The following is a 20,643-nucleotide window of genomic DNA, read 5'->3' on the forward strand; positions in this document are numbered from 1 at the left end:
CGACAATAATTCATATTTTTCGATCAAGTTAACTTGAAACTGTGTTTTCTAGTAAAGACTAAAGAGATTTTTCGTTGTTCAAATCGCTAAAGGCCTGAATCTATAAGCCCAAAAGTATGCTATGCGTATTACATAGTAAGCCACATTGTTCATCTGGCATATACATCGAATATGTATAGCATATTTTTGGGCTGGTGGATGTAAGCGTTCAGCAATTTCTGTTTGCACCCTGCTATATAGTAGTCCGGCATAGATGAATCCGAGTTAACTGATTAATGCGTAAAAGATTGTCCACCACAAATGTAGAAAACATAAAAGCTTTTAACCATTTAATGAAATTGTTGGTCTTTTTATACCGTTATATGTATGTACATACAATATCTTTGAGTTGAAAGATGTTCAGTTCTATTTACATGTATGTAGGAATGTAGGAATGGTTATGTATGTAAAAGAACAATAAAGATTCTAAAGAAATTAAAGAAATCATCTATGTGTGAGTGTGAAAATAATCTATATATTGTATATATATGTATATACATGTATGTATGTACATAGGAGGATCTAGGTCTGTGAAATGCAATAAGCAGTCCGAAAATTTGCAAAGTACAAGTGAAATGAACGCTTTTTGAGCCGATTGCCTACTTTAGGGGGCATTTTAACGAACTAGATCCACTATTATTATATGTACATAAGTTGCATATAGTGTTCAAAGTGTAATTTGTGTAATGTATAATGAAAAGTTTATCCAAAAGTAGTCACATAATAAACAGCCCCAACAAAAAAAACGAAAAGTGTTTTGTATATAGATTTGATTTTAGCTAATGTTTCTGTGTATTGTAAGTGTTATTGCTTTAAAACGCGCGTTGAACTGTCTTTCGTAAGTATTTAAAGTAATGAGGTAATGCTTTTATTTCGACTTAACAATAAATCTAAATACTAAATGCATATATACCTATGTATGTATGTATGCGTATCATAATCATTATCATCATTGTACTGAGACCAAAAATCCAAATGTGATAATGCATGTGTGTCTTGTTATACATAGCAGATATATATACATATATATATATATATATATTGTATATTGTATAATTTTGTAAGTACTTGTATATAGTTTTAATTATTTACATGCCTATTATAATTGTTAATTATTTATTTAGGACTTTTGTGGGGGAGGGATATACATATGTATGTGTGGAGTGGGAAGGGAGGGCGGGCAGTGGCAGGTTATTTTGGGGGGGAGGCGCAGCGTTCATAAGTTCACTCTAAGCATATTATCTAAAGGTTAAACTAGTTGCGTTATCTAACATCAAAACACTTTTTTTTTAATTTTCTTTTGTTTTTCCTGCTTCTTAATGTATGTATGTATGTAAATATCTCCTGATTTTGTTTGTATGTGTTTTTGTTTTCTTTTTTTAATTATTTCCATTTGTTTATTAACTAAGCGCTGTTGATCTGATTTTTGTTTGTTAGTGGCTTCTAATTATTCTCTTTGTTTTTTTCATGGAAAAAAGTCAACTATATATTTATATATATGTATATATGTGTGTGTGTGTGTGTGTGTGTGTGTGTTTGTGTGTCTCTGTATTTACGTAGTTAAAAAACTTTTTTTTCTTTTGTTTGCCAATATTTATCTAATACTTTTTACAAATAACATCGCCTTTGCTTTCAAGATATAGTAATTATTGTTATTTTTTTTAGATTCTTTTCTTTTTTTTTTTTTTTTTTTTTTTTGTTGTTGTTTTTGTATTGTATAAAACTCTGACTACTAAAATGTTTACAATTTACGCGATTGCTTACAGAATTCGAACTTAGTATAACTCGCTTAATGTCCTTTTTGTTTTCTGTTTATTGTATATGAATATATAATCACATATATATATATATATATATATATATGTGTGTGTGTGTGTGCAACCAATAAAAAGTCTTTGAACAGCAAATGACAATCGATTTGGATTTGACAAGTTTTATTAATTCAGAATTGGTTTTAGTTCAAATTTTGAAAGTTATTGGAAAACGTTTGGAAACAATTGTCTAAAGCCTGATCTTGATCTATAGAATTAAAATTGTTTGCTGTAAAAAGACGTTATTGATATATCTATACAATATAACTAAGTATATGGGATATTTTTATGCATATAAATATTTATATAATAATTAGGTATAAAAAACAAAATATAGTTACAATATTAATATATATATATGTATATATATATCTGTATATATGTATGTATAAATTAGGTAGTTTTATATATATAGAGAGAGAGAGAGATAGAAGGGAGGCCGTAAATTTCATATGTACAATGCACAAAAGGATAAACAGATTGAAATGAAATGAAATCAAACCGTTAGTTAGTGTGTGTGTGTCTCTCTCTCTCTCTGCCATGTCCTTATTGTGTCTTGAGATTTTATTTTGTTATCATATGTAATTTTAAATTGATTTTTCCTTTTGTAACCTCTGAACAAAAAGTGGCAGTTGTTTTCATAAAATGTTATGTATATATATATAAGTAAATATATTATTTGTACAATAAAGACAAAATCATAAACACTTAGAAACAAGAGAGTAAGAGAGATAGATAGAGAGAGAGAGAGAGAGCGTTTGGGAGATCCATGAGCATGAGCTTTTGACCAGCATAAGCATAAAATGTCTAACGGTTAACTGTCTGAGGGTTATATCCAAATCCCCTCCCACCCCCTATTTACCCCACAATTGTTGTTGTGCGTGTGCTTATTGTAAAAATTAAATAATATAAATAAAACCAACAAAACTTTTCTTCCGTTTGTTTTCGCTGCGTTTTGAAATAAATCCAAAAAACGATATTTATTCAAAACTAAAATTAAATGGTATATAAAAAAAAAGTATTTTTTTTTTCCATTTTCAATATTTTTTTTTGTTGTTTTTGTGGTTTTTGTTTCGATTTTATAAATGTAAAGAATTAAATTAAAAAAATAAAGAATTTTTAATATGTAAAAAAATATATAATTGATTTATGTGTGTGTGTGTAATAATAAAGCATATTTAAATAAAATGCAATCAAAAATAAACAAATTTATGTAAAACATATATGTATGTATATGTATATACCTACATATATTTCAATTCAAAAATTCAACTCTGTAAATAGTCGGTATAAAATAGAAAATATTCTTTGCCTTTTTTTTCTATAACAAAACATTGTCTGGTGTGTGTATGTGTATGTGTGTATGATCTGTTCGAGCACTTTATGTGCATATTATAAAAAATTAATTAAGAAAATCCAAACAGTTTGTATTAAATATAATAAGCATAGAATTACGAACATATAAACTAAAGATTGTATAAACTTCAGTTGTATTTCCAATTAATTATCAAACAAATTTTCTATATGCAAATCATAGATTTCAGGGAAATGACATAGGAAATTCGAATTTTACTTGTGTTCACACTGTGGGACTCACTTTAATCGTGTCCTCAACATGTTAATCCCTGAAATCCAATTACTACATATATGTATATATATATATATATCTTGGTTCTTGTCGTATTCAACGATTCTCTCATTCTCTATTACAATTTGTAGATTGTCTAAGAGTTGTTACAAGGACTTTTTCATTAGGGAATCGTTGGAGGCGCTTTTCTTGTTTCTTTTTTCAGATTTTTGGAATCATGTGAGAAAGCCAAATGACAAAAACGAGATTTGTTTATACGGTTTGTGAGCCAAATTTCGTTTTACTGGCTGTGAGATCTCTTTTTACAAAAATTGTCGTCAATTGTAAAATATTTAAAACAAACTGCAAATTGTTCTTCTTTGCTTTTATAATATAGTAAATAATGTGATCTGCGGTGATTTCATATACACATGACTACATACAAAATGTATGTATATATATTGATTCAATATTTTTGATATTTTGAAAATCCTAAGAATTCTTGCTTAACAATAATTTTTTGCTTAACAATATAAAATTTGTTGTTCTTTTTTTTTTTTTTTTTTGTTTTTTGTTTTATACCAACATTAAATTAGAATATAATAAATTTGAAAAATTTCAAGGGAAGAGAAGATAAGATTTTAGAAATTACAAAGAAAAGATTCGAAAGAAAAAAAATAAAGATTGAAAAATATATATATATATGTATATAAGATAAATTAAAATTATATATAAGGTAGAGGTGATATATATATATATATACGTATATATATATATATATATATATATATATATATATTATTATATAACTATTTGATAGATCGTCTATAATTACGTTAATTCAACTGAACACATTTTGAAAAAAAGTGAGTTTTTGTTTGTATGCGGGCGGTGTGGTTATGTATATGTATGTGTGTGTGTGTGTGTGTGTGCTTGCTTTTGTTGTTGGCAGAAATCTCAGTCTAAATAATGCACACACAATTCAATTTGATAATGATAATGATGTTAATTAAAATGATGAATTGATTTGTTTTTGCAGACCTTTTTGTTTGTTTTTGTTTTTGTTTATACAAAACACAAATTAAATAGAGTTGTTCACAGATTTAAGTTAAAAAACAATTAGGTTTTCGCTTAATATTTAATTTTTAACATGAACTTAGTGCGGTGGTTGTTGTTTGTTGTTGTTGTTGTTGTTATTAGTTGAGAGAGGAGACTCAGAAAACTCAGCTGAGATCACCAAGACGCATAAACAGGAGCAGCAATAGAAGAAAACTTAAAATGAAGAGTAGAAGGAGGAGCATAAATGTCCTTTGCAACATTTCAAGTAGCTTCCGAATTTGAAGATTGACGACAGACAGAGCAGCAGCAGCAGGTAATAATGCAACCAAGTTTGCTGGTGGCGGTCGTGGTGGTGGTGCTGCTGCTGTGTGCTCGTTGTGCTTCACCATTTTGATATCCCCGCAACGTTGATACAGTAACAATGCCAGATGGGATAGACGTTGGACAGTTGTTGTTAGCACCGCCGCAGAGACGTTGTTAAAGTTGCTGATGGTAATGGCTCATCGGTTGAAATTGATATGGATGCGGCGGATGTGGCTGGTGATGACGTTGCGTTGCTGCTGCTGCCGCCGCCGCCGCTGCGGCCGCTGCCTGATAATAGCCAGAAGGCATTGTCGCAGCTGCCACTGCATTCATGGCCGATTGATAGGCAGCAGCCGGATGCACTATTGATGATGCCACTGATGGTGGTGGTCTAGTTGCCTGTGGTGACAAGGGCGAACGTAAACGCTCCACAATCACAGCATTCGGCCGGCATAATCGCTCATAGATATGACTTGAATTGGCCATTCCCAATGATACTGTTGACGCCGCTGTGGCTGATGGAGCTGAGGCTGCTGCTGCTGCTGCCACTGCGACTGCCATGTTACTTGTGTTAGTCGTTTCCATTAAGTGATGATGCCTATGATGGTAATGATGGTGATGATGATGATGCCCGCCTACGGGTTCATTGCTGCTACTGTTGCTGCTGTTGTTGTTGATGTTGTTAATGGCAATTGAGCCATTTTTGTTGCTATTACTAACGCCGCCAATGTTCAGACTATTCGTCATATTATTCACTACTCCAATGCTAGCGCTACTCCTGCTAACTCCACTGACACTGCCACTGCCAATGCTGCTGCCATTGCTGGGAGTCGTCACTATTGTCGGTTTTGGCTGCTGCTCACTGCTTATGGTAATGGCCACTGATGACGATGATGCCGAAGCCGAAGCCGAAGCCGATGCCGATGCTGATGACAATGATACTGCCGACGATGATGATGATGATGAAGTGGATGTTGATGCCGATGCCGATGCGACTGCTGCTGCTGCTGTTGACGATGAAGATGTGGTTGTTGTTGCTGCTGATGCCGCACCACCCGTTACCGTCATCAGATTACAGGAATCAAGTCTTTGTCATTTGGAATTGCTTTGCAAAGCCGCATTAATTTGCGTCCACAGTTCCTTTTTGCATGATTTGGAGCTGTGACAGAGATTAAATTTATATCCATTAAGCCGAAAATTCGAGTCGAGTCTTTCTTCTTCTTAACTTCCCGAATATCTAACACGCTTTTATTATAACCCGATAATTTTGAAAAAAAAAAATCTGAAAAACAGTTGCAAAAATGGTTTCGACACTCTTCTTTCAGCTAAATAGTTGAACTAATAAGCATTTCCTTATTGTTAATTTGTTGTTTATTATGATTATTATGATTATTAGTAAAATTTGTTCAATTTTTGTTTCTTGAAAATGAAATAGATAAACGGTGTATCAAAATAATAATTTGCTTCAGGTTGGCTGTTATCTGGTACTTGTTTTGCTATTGCTTTTGCTTATTGTTTTCTGTCTTTTCGATTCGGGTCTTTCTTCAATTTCTTGTTTCTTCGTATGTTTTGTTTTTGCTGTTATTCTTGCTGTTTCTGCTGCTGGCTGGCTACTAATAATCATCAAATAAGCCGAATAGGTTTTCTTTGAAATTGTGAAAGTTTTGAGGTGCCAAAAATATAATTCTATTGGCTGTATTCCTTAGGACCATTGGAGTATATTTATGGGCACTAATCACATAAAGACATGATCCAATTCTGAGACGATTTCATAGGTAAAAATTATTAAATAAACCAAATGCAGAATAAAGCGAGAATTCTACACTAAGCAAATTTCTATGCCTCTAAGCTACAATGTGTTTACTTTCTTCTTCGTTTTCTTTTTCTGGGACCCCTTTAATACACTTACCGTTTGATGGATTGGAGCCAATCTTTGAACTGGGCACTGCCCTCGGGTGTGATTTGAAAGGCTGCACGTGCGGCTACCACAATGCTAGCAAACTCTTCATAATCGCCCTGTGTTAAATGGTACAACTTCTGATGGATGCACTGGATGTACCTGTAAAAGTAATTAGATTAGTCAATAAATATGTTGGTATATACATATATGCAATGTTCTTTGTCGATTGGCACCACTTACATTTGTTGGCACTTTTGGACCAATGGCGTCAACGCCGATCGCAAATGCTGCATAACCAGTTGATGATTGTTTCTGCCCAGATAATGGGCCGATTCAATGGCCACGTCATGCAAGACAAATGGACTGACAATCGAATTGACCGCACAAATACAGAACTGATGTAGATATTGGGTGCCCAGTTTCTTGCTGATGCGTAGTAACCATTTCACATCCTCACCGTAGGGTGGATTACGCGCATATTTCGCCTGTGGACGATCGTCGTGAACGCGACGGGCCAAAGTCTCCATGGCCAACATGCCCACATTGTAGGCGGCTAGCAGATAGCGCAATTGAGTGGGTCTAAGGATAATAGGGACAAGTTAATTATATCGGTTAGGAGCAAAAAGCGAAGAGATAACTCACGTGAACTGATGTGGTGGCTGACGTTGACGCACTGGCGGCTGCGATGGAGGTGGCTGCTGCTGTTGTGGCTGAGGCGGTGGTGCTTGTTGCATGAATGGATAAACGGGATGTTGGTGCTGATGTTGATGCTGACGCAATGGGACACCAACGCCGACACCGACTCCGACACCCACTGGTGGCCCATTCGGCGGCACCGGCGGCGGTGGTGGTCCATAGTAGCCACCTGGCGGACCCATAGGCGGTCCAGGTGGTGGTCCAGCAGCCTGTAAGGCCTGGTAGGCTTGCGGTGGAAGGGCTTGAAAAGCATTGGGTGGCGGAGCTTGAAATGCTGGTGGCGGCTGATGACCCTGCGGTGGCGGGGCTAGTCCAGGCGGTTGCGGTGCCATCTGTGGCTGCTGTTGTTGCTGTGGCGGGACTGGTGGTGCTTGCTGCTGATAGCCTGCATAGGCTTGGGGAGGCGGCGGCGGTGGCCCGGCCGAAATGTACATCTGCATTTGACCAGGTTGCGGATAACTCAGATTGTGGTGATGAGCATAAATGCCCTGGCAAAAACTATACGGGGCATAGGGGGCTAGGCCAATGGGCGCTAATGCGGCCACGCCCACACCAACACCCGGCTGAAAACCGCCCGGTTGTGGTGCCGATGTGACGACAGACGGCGGTGGCATTCCAGGTCCCTGGCCCGGTACCGGTCCGACACCTGCATTCGGGGGCATGCCCATCGATTGCTCTTGCTGCTGTTGCATTTCATGCTGCTGCTGTGACTCAATCAAAGCGCTCAAACTGACGGCGGAATGATCCATGGAATCCTCGTGCTGATCGTGCTCCGAATTATTGGGTGCATTTCGCATGTACAACTCGTACCAATAGTGGGCCACCTGGAAGAGTACTTCGGGATAAACACCGCCGCCCTTGGCTGCCGTTTCCACAGTGAGGCAGGCACGCTCCAACATCAGATCACTCTGCTCCTTGCATTGCAATATGGCACGCTGAATCTCATTGGGATTGAGGGCAGCCGCATGTGGTAAAACCGATAAGGCCAATTCCGCTGCTGGATATACCATATTCGAGTCCCAGCCACGAGAGGCACGATCCGCCATGCCAGCCGCTTCCGGCGGTGTCAGATGGGCTTCCCAGGTGTCGATAAGGAAACTTATTGCTGGCGCCCCAATCTCCATGGCCTGGCCCAAAATCCAAGAGACATGCGACGAGTAAGTGCGTGATAGCCAATTGGGGCTAACGCAATTATGTAATCCCAAAGCATACAAGCCCAACTGGAATGCACACATGTGGAGGGCACGATGAGGTCCATGGTGATTCTGACTTGTGCTTGCTTGGGTGAACAGCGATGTGGAGCTGTTCCCCCCAGCCTTAGTCAGCACATTCTTAGCCAGTTCAAACATAAAATGAGCACTTGCCTCCGATGGTTGATTCGGTATCGATGGATAGGCACGTTTGCCCTTGTAGCGACTCTCTTTGCTGCGACTGCCGCCGCCACCGCTGCTGCTGCTGGTGGTTGTGGTGCTGGTGCTTGTGCCACTTGTGGCGCTGGCAGTGGTTGTTGTTGCTGATGACGTACCCGGTTGTTGTTGCTGTTGTTGTTGGCACATGGCAGCCTGTGAAGCAGACTGACTATTACTAGCCATGCTAAGGGCACACATGCTCAGTTCCAATTCAGCACTCGTCGAGCTATGTGGGCGACTATTTCCACCGACACTACCATAATCGGCTGGTAGCAATTCACAGATATTCGAGGGCCCAGGACCGGCCCCACCGCCACATCCATTGCCGCCGTTACCTCCTCCGCTGCTACCACAGCCATATTCGTGATCATGATCCCTGCGTGTGGGTTGATTGCTTGGTGTTCGCACAGGCGGATTACTTGAATAATATGCCGGCAGCAGGGGTGTCTTTAATAGAGTATGTATATCCCTATCTAATAGCTTTTCCATTATCTTTGCTATCTTCCGCGGCTCATCCTTGTAATGATACAGCAATGTCAGGGCCAAATCTCCACGCTGACGCCGAGTACCTTCACAGAGTAACGGATGCTCTGCCTCCGAAACGTTCGCCTTCAATCCGAGGGCTGCAACAGCAGCTTCAAAGCCCAAATTCTCATCACTATGCTGCTTATAGACATTCAAAAGACCTCGAGGTCCCGACGAAACAATAATCAAAGTCTTGCTAGAGCTAGAGCCACCCGAGCCAGAGCCTGAGCCAGAGGCTGAACTTGAGCTCGATGCCGTGCCGGTGGTGTGTCCTGGACTGAGGGTAACCAATGCATCAAATATGAATGTGGCCAAATTAATGGGCAATAAAGCCTCGCCGCGTGTCTTAAATGTCCCACTGCGCAGCTGTTCGGCCCTCTCCCGTATTACTTGCAACTCTGCAGCACATAATGGCAAACGCTTCAGCAGAGCCAAAATATCCGCTTCCTGATTTGCCAATTTAACTTCCAACGGCTTTGTGCTTGCCGGTGGACGCGGCATTTCCAATGCAAAGAGACAAATCCTGAAGCCAATGTGATAATGTTCGGAATTCTCGGAGAGCACAGTGCAAAGGAATGCGCACTTGGAGAGAGTAGATGATGCCACCACGGTCAATTGATGTGATATGGGATTCACATTCTGTTTCTTTCCCTTACGCTTGGGTGCAGGTGGTAGCTCGAGTAACAGGTTGGGTGGATTTGCCAGCATTTGCTCGGCCAGACGTACAGCCAAAATCGATGCCTCCTGCCCGTGGCCATGAGCATGCAGACCCTCGGCTCTTGCCAGGAGTATATCCCAAGCATCCTCTGTGGGTCGAACATTCGAAAATATATGCGGTTTATCACTCGCCACGGCAACAGCAGCGGCCAAAGCTCGTGCCGCTGCCAGTGTTGCGGATGACGATGCACTGGGGATCTCTATTGGCTGCGTTTTGGTGGATGTCTGTGCTGATGATGCTGCTGCCATTGGCACTCCGCCTCCAGATGTTCCATGACCATGATCTGCTGCAGTCGACAAGGGTATTGAGCTACTACTGCTGGTTGCCAAGGCTGCTCGAGCCGCAGCCGAGGTGCTTGGCACAGGTGTCAAATCTCCACCGCCGTTACCGCCAACACAACTACTGCCAGCAGCTCCTGCTGTGGCTCCTACATTTTCTCCTCCTACTCCTCCACCAACTTGGGCAAACTCATCGCTACTACTAAATGATTCGTCTTTGCTTAGTCTTCGTCCAGGCGGCTGTTGTTGAGTGGAGGACAATTCAACGCTATCGCTTCCACCACCAACTACACGTACTCCTCCTCCAACTCCGCCGCTAGGAGCATCTGGCGTGATTAGCATGGATGAAGTAGAACTGTTTGAGCTACCCGATGCTGTTGATGCCGATGAGGATGCCGACGAGGCGGATGATGTGTCCGATGTGGAGCAGCCTGGCTCCACAGTTGAAACCACACCGACGCGAACGCCGGCTGAGTCATCTTTGCTCTGCTGTGAGACAGCATCGAAACTGCTTTGAGAATCGGATTCTGTCAAAGATTTCTGGCCAGGCACAGCCTGGGCTGGAGCAGCGCAATAGTTATGACTGCTACTCGTATCGCCACCGAAGTCATCATTTTCACAGAAGCCTTCACTGCTGGCACTAGATCGATTGCCATCACCGCCAGTACCAGGCACTTCTACGCCGCTTCCAATTGTTTTAGGTGTAACCACCGATGATGATGATACACCTGGAATGCCCATTGCTGTCGAATTTGCTGAAGTGCTAGCCTGAAGCATGGGTTGTTTCACACCATTCACCACACTGTCGCCGCTTGCTCCTCCTCGAACGGCTCCACCTGCGGCTCCGGCAATCACTCCATTACCGCCACTCAAATTTGAGGCAAATTGACGACCCGAAGAGCTCGCTGCATTGTTGCCTTGTCCTCCTCCTACACCACCTCCGCCGCCATTACCTGAACCACCTCCGCCTACTCCTGCTCCATTTGGTGTCACTCCATGAACTCCGTACAATTCCGCTGCGCTTGCATAGAATCTATCGCGATAAGATCGCTTAAATGCACCAGCATGCAGTCCATGATCATTCGATGCACTAAAGTAATTGTAGTGCTTATTGTTGTTCATCAGAGCTTGTGTGGCATTCAATTGACCCGATGGGGCAGCCGCCTCACCGCCCTTGGCGTCGGTGTGTTTGAAACAGGTGAAGGGTGAGTAGTATATGGGATTTGTGTCATGTGTATGCGTGACGCCAGCTATCGGGTAGTCCTCCCAATCTAAATAGCAGGCTTCAATCGCTGGCTTAAAGCCAATAAACAACTCAGTCTCAGAGCGTGAATTTTGCTGATGCTTACTAGTATACGATGATGGCATCATGCGACTCTTTACCACACGATCCAGTATCTTCAGATGCCAGGCTGTAAATTGGGCATGCAACATGTCACGTTCGTCTGGGGCCAGTCCTGGATTCAAGGCAGCCAAACGCCATAGAGCAACAATCTCATCGCATAATGAACTGCACGCATGCTGCAAAGCAGTTGAGTTTGAATGCGTATTCGAATGCTTGCCACCGCTATGTCCATGTGACCCCATCATCAATGCCAATTTTGTTTGGAACCACCAAATCAGTATTTGATCGCAGGCCATGCACTGCTCAGTTATGATCTCAAGCAAACGTACAGCATTTCTATCGCATCGTCTATACATTTCACGAACTATTGAAAGCAAATTCCACATGCCCTCCGGTTCGCGTCCACGCAAAGGACGCAATAATGAGCTCCATTCGGCGGCCGCGGGTGGAGCTGAATTTGTCAAATAGTTTACATCACTGTACAGAAAGATGCGAATGGCAATAGTTAAGAAAATTGAATTGCTCATTAGCATAAGATCATCTCTTACCTAAACACAATTGGCGCTGGCATACAAAATTTGATTAAAATCCTTTTAATATTATTATGCAAAGTTTTTCTCATCCAAATACCAGCTAGTTTGATCATTGATTGAGGCACCCGCTGTGGGATCTGGTGCCCCGCAAACGGTATTTATAGCCGTTGGCTGCGCACTTAAGAGCTCATCCAGCAATCTCTGGGCAGTTGGTAGAATCTGTTGTGGCAATTCGCTAATAAGATATTGGGCAAATTTTTGCAACTGATCACGTTGTAGGCGTGTCAATGACTCCGAGACCGGGGCACGCAAACAGACCTCTTGGGGCTATAGAAAGCGAGAGGAATTGTAATGTAATGTTAAATACTTATTAGTTTTTGTCTACTACTTACACAATGTATGCGATGAAGACAAACTGCCACCACATGAGAGCACCAATAAGCTGTTGAAGCACACGTGCAATTACAGGACGAGATGCGACGACGATCAAAAGTGACTGCCACATTAAAATAGGAGCCAGGCTGTTGATTAACAACGGTGGCAGAAAGATGAAAACCTTGAATAGAATAGAAAAATTATATATGTGTGAATCGGAAAGAAGGATTAAGAAAAACGTACCAATTTGCAGGGGATCCTTTACAGCTCGCATACGAAACAACTGATCGCCACATTTGAACTCATCGGCCGAACTGTTAGCCAGGCAGGAGTATAAACGAATATCTTCTTCATTATCCGGAAAACTCCAAAACGCTATGCGCAATTGCAATTGCTCCGGCACCGGGGGATAGACATGTTCCACTAGCTCGAATGGTATATAAGAGGCAACACAGCGTGCCGATAGTTCAGCCAACGTAAAGACTTCTGAAAAACAAGGCATTTGGGTAAAGCAAAAATTAAGATTTAATAATATACATAAGTATATCTGCCGTTCAAAATAAACTACTGTATCTAATTCAATTCGTTCAAAATAAACTAAATAGCTCAGCCTACTAGATGTTCGTACTTCAATCGATTTCGATTCGTCGCCTTTTGAATCCATAAACTCTTTGTTTTTGAAAAATGTATTTTCATTAAAGTAAAAGAAAACGTTCAATATGAATCAAAAGAAATGCGACGAACACTGAAAAATTCTGCCAAAGTCAGGTCTAGAGGGTAGACAGTATGAATAAAAGGCGGCCAATGGTAGGGGTGTGGGTGGTTAGGGCAGTGGGTGAGAAAGCTTACTTCAATTGACTTGCAGATAAACACGAGTTTTACACAAATTGACATTCAAATAAACAAACGGTGACAGATGAAAATTAAGAGTGTGGGCCAAGGATAGAGATAGAGTGGGCAGGGAAGCGAAGGTAGCGAACTTTTCAACAAACAATGGCCCGCATTTAAAGGTCGATAACGTCTACTTGAAGCGAAACAAAGAGCCAGAACTACAAACCAGCCAAGTTCGCCCACTGCCAAGAGTAGGCAAAAGGAGCATAGAAAACAAATGTCTTAGAATAACAAAAACCTCTCTTTAATTTTCACAATCATTCATATTAAATGATTAGATAGCTTTAAAAGCATTGGGCAAGGGTGAGGCATTGCTTATATGGAGCCTTGTTGGCCTTCGTCATGTAACATTTAATATTTATGTATGTACATATGTATGTATGTACATACATATGATGTACAAATAGGTTGTTTATGAATGAATAACAAATGCTGTTAAGCTCTTGAGTCAATATTGCCACCTATCCCATATGGTCTAGTGGCTAGGATATCTGGCTTTCACCCAGAAGGCCCGGGTTCGATTCCCGGTATGGGAAAGTACATTTTTTGTTTCTTTTTTTTTTTTTTTTTTGCTATTTTAAGTTGGACAGTTGGAAAAACTTGAGTTTTGAACTTCGCTTTGACCTAGATGTTAATACAAAAAGAATTCGAAATTAAGTTTTCATTGTAACCCAAGCAAACGTGTTTTGAAGCATATAAATATAAATTTATTACCTAACACCATTTCAACACAGTGTCAAAATATTACAATTTACGTTAAATACCCTAATGTTAAGCCATTTACGATTGGCACGTAAGCGGCCTAGCTCAATACAATTGCCTTGTTCACCTCCATCGGGGCGGGCTGGTGGTGATGAATCACCCCATCAATGGGAAGGTGGTGTTTGAATGAATGATTTTGCGGAACAGCTAAACGGATATTTTTAATTGCACTGACAAACAAACGAGTAAGGTCAACACGGGCATTGATAAGCCAAAAAGAACTATGACCCCCTAATTACTATGACCCCCTAATTTCTTCCCTTTCATAGAAGAACTCCAGTGCTCTTAATATGGATATGGATACTCATTGATTCCTTTGCACATCGGAAAGGGAATGTCATCGTTCCTGCTTTTCCATTTCATTACATGGCTGGTTTTGTTGTTGTATATTCCACCCTCCCTGCTCTTCGCGCCACTCTTCAACCCCACCACTATCAAACAAGTAGCTAGGCAGGTGCTGGGTGTGCTGCTGCTGCTGCTAGTATCCTTGAAAAGGTTCTTTGACACAAAACGAACTACAACCAACATATACAATAAGCAATCCACATAGACGAACACAACGAACGATGCAACGTCGTCAGTTTATTTTTTTTTTTTCTTTTCTTGTTATTTCGTTGTTTTTTTTGTTCCTTCTTTTGCGGTTATTATGTCGCTTTTAAAGCATGAAAATGCAGCTGGCATTGCTTGCATTACAACAAACCATCCAACGGACCAAAGAAGAAGAGAAGGCCCTTTCGACAGCACCGACCGACTCCTTGTGATTGTAGAAGAGCTGATGCTGATGCTGTGGCTGGCAGCGCAGTCGCATAGATTACATGTTGATAATGTTGCGACGGCGCACAAGGATCACAACGAAGCCAACTACAATAATAATGCACGTGTGTGTGTGTGTACACATACAGACAGACGTAATAAGCCACAAAAAGACACAAGTCAAAAAAAAAAAAACCTAAATTGTATGTGTAGCTCCAACCATGAAGTCGTGATTTCGACTTTAACGATAAAACAGACAAGAAGAAGGAGGAGGACAATGACGTCGAGGCCTGAGAAACACAAAAACAAAGGGCAAGCAGCAATTGTTGTTCCTTCCTTTGCCGATTTCGCATTGGCAAAAGGTCGAAAGCAACACAGTCAAGAGTCAGTCACACATTTTTTCTCGAATTTTTTTTTTTTGGGCTGTTGTAAAAAGGAAATAAAACTTATCTAGCATAAATATTTAAATTGAATCCAATTTTGAAATTTATGTCAATGGAGAAACAAAATGTGAAACACATTTGTTAACAAATTCTTTTCACCATGTATAAAAAGAAATTAGTCTTTTAGTAGAATTTTTACACATATTCAATGATATTTGGCCAGTGCCCTCTGTCTCTCTCTCTCTTGGTAAATCTCTAATTTGGCTCTTAGAAGCAAGAAGTACAAATAAAATGACTTGTTAAATGGACTCACCATTTATTCCATTGGTCGATGAACTGCTATTTGTGGCATTCCCACCATTGCTGGCTGTGCCACATGAGCCGACTGCATTGCCAACTGTTCCTGTGGCTGTGTTGTTTGTGGTATTACCAAATGATCCATTGCCTGGCAGACCTATTGCTGAATTGAGGCTTCCGCCTAAAGGTAGAACACTGCCACCGGCTCCATTGGTGGGCTTTTTCCAGCCGCGCCAATTGTTGCACAATGATTCTGGTTCTGACGACCAGCTGCAAAGTGAGTCCTCCTCAAATCGTATCGAATCATCGAAACTGAAGCGATCTATTTCCTCAGGATTCCATTCATTGCCAGCACCGCCGCCGCCGCCGCCAGCTCCTCCTGCATTATTTGCCTCGCCGCCTCCGCCTCCTGCGTTATTGTTATTGTTATTGTTACGGGCCACACCATGGCCGGGAGCAGCGTTTACATCGCCGCCTCCTCCTCTGTTATTGTTGTTGTGGCTTCCGTTGCGATTCGCCAGTGTGAGGCTGCGACTTTTCTTATTCTTTTTACGGGATTTGTTGTTATTGCTGCACACTCACCGATCCTGGCTTTCCCCTTATCGCGTCCTTGTGGCACCTCTTTCTCTCCTATTTCTTTTATTTTTATTTGGTTCCTTTTGTTTTTGTTTCTATCGCCGTCTCTTTTATCTTTTTGTGGATGGATGAAATTTCGTACGTGCTTTCTGGGAGAAGGGTTTGGGGGCAAACGCTCAAAATCGTGTAAAAGGCGAATTTTGCTTAGCGTTTTCGTAGATTTTTTTAAATTAAATTAATTTTTCTTTTTTATCTTTAGGTCTAGCTTAGTGCTTTGCTTTGATTATTACAAAAAAAAACTATTTTATATACAAGTAATATGAAATCGTCGCCTGCTTTGCTTATGCTGCTGCGGGGGACAGCGTGTGATGGATGAAGAGGGCGGGGGAAACAAAAAAAAAATTAACAGTGCGAGAGACAGAGAAAGAGAGACGCTAGACAACTGCCAAAAATTACGAACGAGAGAGAGAGAGCGAGAGACGGGGGGAGCAGTAGCTGCTGCTGGTGCTAGTGTTGGTGTTTGGTGTTGTTGCCGTTTTCTGCCTGGCTGCTGCAGCTGGTCACCTCTCTACTCCCCAGGCCAGGGCAACCTTTAATTATTTTTTCACTTGTATGCTATGGCTCATCTTCGTTTGTTTTATCCTGCTGGCCTGCGCGTTCTCTCTCACTTAGTCACTCTCTCTTTCCCTCTATCTTTCTTTCTCTCTAGGGCCTCTCTCACACTCAAACACATACAACAACAACAACAACAAGCTTGTCAATTTTCACTGCCTTCGTTTTGCTGCCTTCTTTCTTTGTGTATATGCGCGTTGCGTGTGTGTCTGTGTGTGTGTATGTTTGTGCACGAAATGCGTTTAAAGAAAACGTTGAAAAACCTATTTATTATAATGCGTTCATGTAGGCTTTTTTCACTATTTAGATGTTTGTTATCTTTTGTTTTGTTATTATTGTAAAAATTCACTCAACACTATATTGTTGTTGTTTTATCGGTGTTAATTAGAGCTTACGATTTCATTTGGTTTTAAAACACGTTCTCTCTCTCTCGCTCTTTGTTTAACAGTTTCACTGAACGATACTGTTAAGCTAATGTTAACGAGTTATCGATATAATCGGAGCAGCGTTATCGCTATCGACATTATCGGAACCTATCGTTAATCGACATTCCGGAGCAAAACCTATCGTTAATCGACATTCCGGAGCAAGCCTATCGTTATCGACATTGGAAGCGGGATAGAAGTTTACAATTGCTCAACACTACCGCTCTGTGTGTTTCAGTTAACAATTCATCATTGTTAATTAATTCTTTTTTTGAAAGTCGCTCTGTAATTAAGACATTGGCGTTGGCATTACAATGCCTCTAACTGACCTCTGCATTGAACTGCGTCCAAATCTGCGCTGTGGCAATGTGTACCTACAGTTTAACCGTCAACTAAGGGAAGATAATAGGAAAACCCGCATCATACTCAAGGAGCACAATGTCCACATAAAAGAAGACGATGACGAGATGGTTCTAGTCATACGATACAATTGCTTTGGGATGGATGTACAAGGCATTTCAATATTCACCGTTAATGGGAATCATATGAGTTTTCGATTTACCTATACCAAAATTGATATGGAAGCCTTGGAACAAAACACGGTACAAGTGGATATGCAGCCGCTGATAATGGCATGTCGTGAAAATGAGGAATTCTCATTGATATGCCACAATTGTGGCAACGAATTGACCGAACCAACCATGTATAAACGGTTACGCGAGTTTCCCAGCTGCATAGTCGATCCAAGTGATTTCTTTTGCCACAATCACGGATCGGCATCCGAAAGTCAACGAGACTTGTTGGTGCCTCTTGAGCGGGATTTATTCTACGGTCTGAATTTGATTGTAATCAATATCTTGAAGACAAAGGGCTTCATTAATCGTGGTGGTCAATTGTACTGTCAACGTTGCCTTCTCTTAGTGGGCAATACGGTGCTCAACGATAAAGCTGCCAAATTATGGGCTGATGCTGTGCGTTATGTGCCCACCTCATTGGATGTCGCCCAGAAACGCCATCTCTTCCAGCACTCATCGGTGACACATTTGATGAAGCGACTTTTACATATTTTATGGCCGCAATCTTTCTCTCCAGCTTGCCCAACCAATAATCGAGCTTTATTGTATGTCACTTTACCACATCGTCGGCAGCAGTCCATTCTCATTCATATAGTGGATTCTCAATTGCGCGTTTTGCGTCGCATACAGCCGAATAATCCGGATTTGCAATGCTTCTTAGCCTGTAAATTGTACTTTGGTATTAATGGACCTGATAAACAGTTCCCGGAACCTGTCCCAAAACCCTGGCAATCTGACGATAGTCTACCACAAGTTGAGATCTCACCGAGAATGTTTTATGAGTTGAAAACTCAATTGACCGCAAACTCACAACTTATACCCTATGCTTGGCGCTTTAACACGGCCGAAGAGAAACTTGTGCTTAGTTACTTCTTTTACCAGAAAGATGAAGGCACTGAGGACGACAACAAAATGCTGCAATACAAGAAAAAATTGCAAGAACAGCAGCAGCAACAACAAAAACAAAAGCAAAAAAACAATTTGCATGTAGAGTACGAGACAGATGCCGGTCATGCTAGTCAGGAGAGCGATGATGAGCACTCGGATTCGGATAATGGAAATAAATATTCTGTTGCTGCTGCTACTACTCCCACTGTTCCTGTGCCCATCAAGATGCAACCACAGAACCGTCGTCCGCCATCACCATCAGTCTCCGACTTAAATTAGTAATACATACAATGTAATATGTACCTATAAGTTTTTATGTTTATGTGTAAATATTGAACCCTTTTTTTTTTGTTTGCAACAATTATTTATTAGAATGTACGTTTGAGTAATAATAATTTTGATTATAAGCACTTTAATTTTGTATTTAACTGGAATGCTCTCGAAAGGCAAAAACTAAGTTTATGTTTAAAAAAAAAAAAAACAATGTTCACATTCTGTTTAAGCTTTCTCTTTAGAACCATTTGGATTGAAAAGGTTAACTGAGTTTATTAAATATATATTTACATATAGGTGTATATATATATATATATATGAGTTAAATGTACACTATGCACCACTCTTTGTGGTTTATTAGTTGAAACAATTTCAAACTTGTATAAAGTTTAACATTACTATTTCAACAAGAAAAAAACATCTAATTTGGAACGCTTTAAAAAAATGAATTACTTAAAAGTGGCCTTTCTATTAAATGTAATTTTTAGATTTTAGGGAATTGCTTATATATATTTTTTTTTTTTTTTTGAAACCAAAGAAAATAATTTTTTTGTTTTTACTATTACTAGAAATTGAAAATTACGATTTTAAGATAAGTTTAATTCAAATAGACAGAACATTAACAGATTATAAGTTCCTTTTTTGGATTGTCAAATTTCAACTCGATTCAGTACTTAATTATCTAATAATTTGTAAACGAAACACTAACTAACATTCTATTAAACCCATTCTTTGTCTCTAATAATATAAGAAACTGGAATTAAATCGAAAAGACTCAATAAATGTGACTGAAGGCCGCTTCGGAAAAATGGAAATCTCGACTGTTTAGATATAAGGTCGACATATACTTATGTATGTGTTTAAATCAGAATGAAACAAGACTAAGCACATTTTCACTTTGCCATGCGTCTCATTTGTTTTGTTTGTTCGCTCATTGCGATATGGGCATTGTCCGCCTTATTGATCAAGGAATCCAGTTTATCCAGCTGAGAGTCCATGCGTTTCTCTTTGGCCGCCTTGGCTGCTTGTATTTCCTCCCTGGTCAATGGTCGCGTTTGGGATGGCTGCTGCGGTTGTGGCTGCTCTTGGACAGGCTCTGGTTCCTTGCTAGCATTTGCAGAATCTCCAGTGCTTTGGGGTACATCTACTGACCCTAAATTCGTACGTGCAAATATGTTACTCAAGCTGCCACAAGCCGTCTGTTTGAATCGATTTAATTTCTGCTGCGTACTGGATAAGATGCTATTCAATTCACCAAGCTTGCCACCAACATTGCCCAATGACTCGTCCTGTTGCTCAATCAGCTAAAAGAAATAAGCAAGCATCACATGAAGAGTCACACGAAGTGTCACAGCATTTGGCATAATCAATTTCCTCACAATGGAGGCACAAACGATGTACACATACAACTGCTTCAGCTGCCTCCTGTTCGGCCAGTTCCTGCTCCAAACGAGCCTTACGATTACGCTCGAACTCCGCTTGATCCGGTGGTGCTATGCCCAAAAGTTCGGCGCGTTGGCACTCCTCTTGGTAGCTGTTTAATTCCGACATCGCTCTTGACTGGTCAGTCAACTGGCCACAACTGGACATTGATTTTTTTCCATGTTTGTTTTACGCTTTGCTGCAAAAGGAAGTGTGTCATGCGCACTC

The 20,643-nt window shown here is 40.5% G+C and overlaps 3 protein-coding genes, 1 long non-coding RNA gene and 1 other non-coding gene across 5 annotated transcripts; 2 read left to right on the forward strand and 3 right to left on the reverse strand.

Annotated features, from left to right (window-relative positions):
* Window positions 1-4,459: 4,459 nt before the first annotated feature.
* Window positions 4,460-16,219, reverse strand: Dora (Dorado; the record flags this gene model as incomplete). Its single annotated transcript, XM_068299964.1, is given in 9 exon segments — window positions 4,460-5,938; window positions 6,689-6,838; window positions 6,920-7,258; window positions 7,322-12,127; window positions 12,199-12,266; window positions 12,268-12,510; window positions 12,576-12,739; window positions 12,802-13,044; window positions 15,661-16,219. Coding segments are annotated over 9 exon segments (7,557 nt in total), but the record flags the coding sequence as incomplete, so codon positions are not given.
* TRNAE-UUC (transfer RNA glutamic acid (anticodon UUC)) lies at window positions 13,914-13,985 on the forward strand. Its single transcript has one exon. It is a non-coding gene; the product is annotated as a tRNA-Glu (tRNA).
* Window positions 16,220-16,301: 82 nt separating the features above from the next.
* On the reverse strand, window positions 16,302-17,280 carry LOC137571906 (uncharacterized). Its single transcript, XR_011031500.1, has 2 exons — window positions 17,228-17,280; window positions 16,302-16,423 (listed from the first exon to the last, which is right to left on the reverse strand). It is a non-coding gene; the product is annotated as an uncharacterized lncRNA (long non-coding RNA).
* Window positions 17,281-17,460: 180 nt separating this feature from the next.
* LOC137587224 (uncharacterized) lies at window positions 17,461-19,808 on the forward strand. The gene has a single exon (XM_068303549.1). It carries the CDS (start codon window positions 17,572-17,574, stop codon window positions 18,997-18,999), a length of 1,428 nt encoding a protein of 475 aa, XP_068159650.1. The 5' UTR covers window positions 17,461-17,571; the 3' UTR covers window positions 19,000-19,808.
* Window positions 19,463-20,582, reverse strand: LOC137587225 (uncharacterized). The gene is made up of 2 exons (XM_068303550.1): window positions 20,401-20,582; window positions 19,463-20,297 (listed from the first exon to the last, which is right to left on the reverse strand). Exons 1-2 carry the CDS (start codon window positions 20,542-20,544, stop codon window positions 19,887-19,889), a joined length of 555 nt encoding a protein of 184 aa, XP_068159651.1. The 5' UTR covers window positions 20,545-20,582; the 3' UTR covers window positions 19,463-19,886.
* Between the last annotated feature and the right edge of the window lie 61 nt (window positions 20,583-20,643).

This window comes from Drosophila tropicalis, unplaced genomic scaffold (assembly GCF_018151085.1).
Source record: "Drosophila tropicalis isolate 14030-0801.00 unplaced genomic scaffold, ASM1815108v1 contig_158, whole genome shotgun sequence".
In the NCBI taxonomy this organism is placed as follows: domain Eukaryota; kingdom Metazoa; phylum Arthropoda; class Insecta; order Diptera; family Drosophilidae; genus Drosophila; species Drosophila tropicalis.

Coding starts and splice junctions, on each gene's coding strand:
- LOC137587224 (XM_068303549.1), top strand. CDS start 17,572: ATGCCTCTAACTGACCTCTGCATTGAACTGCGTCCAAATCTGCGCTGT.
- LOC137587225 (XM_068303550.1), bottom strand. CDS start 20,544: ATGTCGGAATTAAACAGCTACCAAGAGGAGTGCCAACGCGCCGAACTT. Junction 20,298..20,400: donor AGGAGGCAGCTGAAGCAGTT/GTATGTGTACAT, acceptor TATTTCTTTTAG/CTGATTGAGCAACAGGACGA.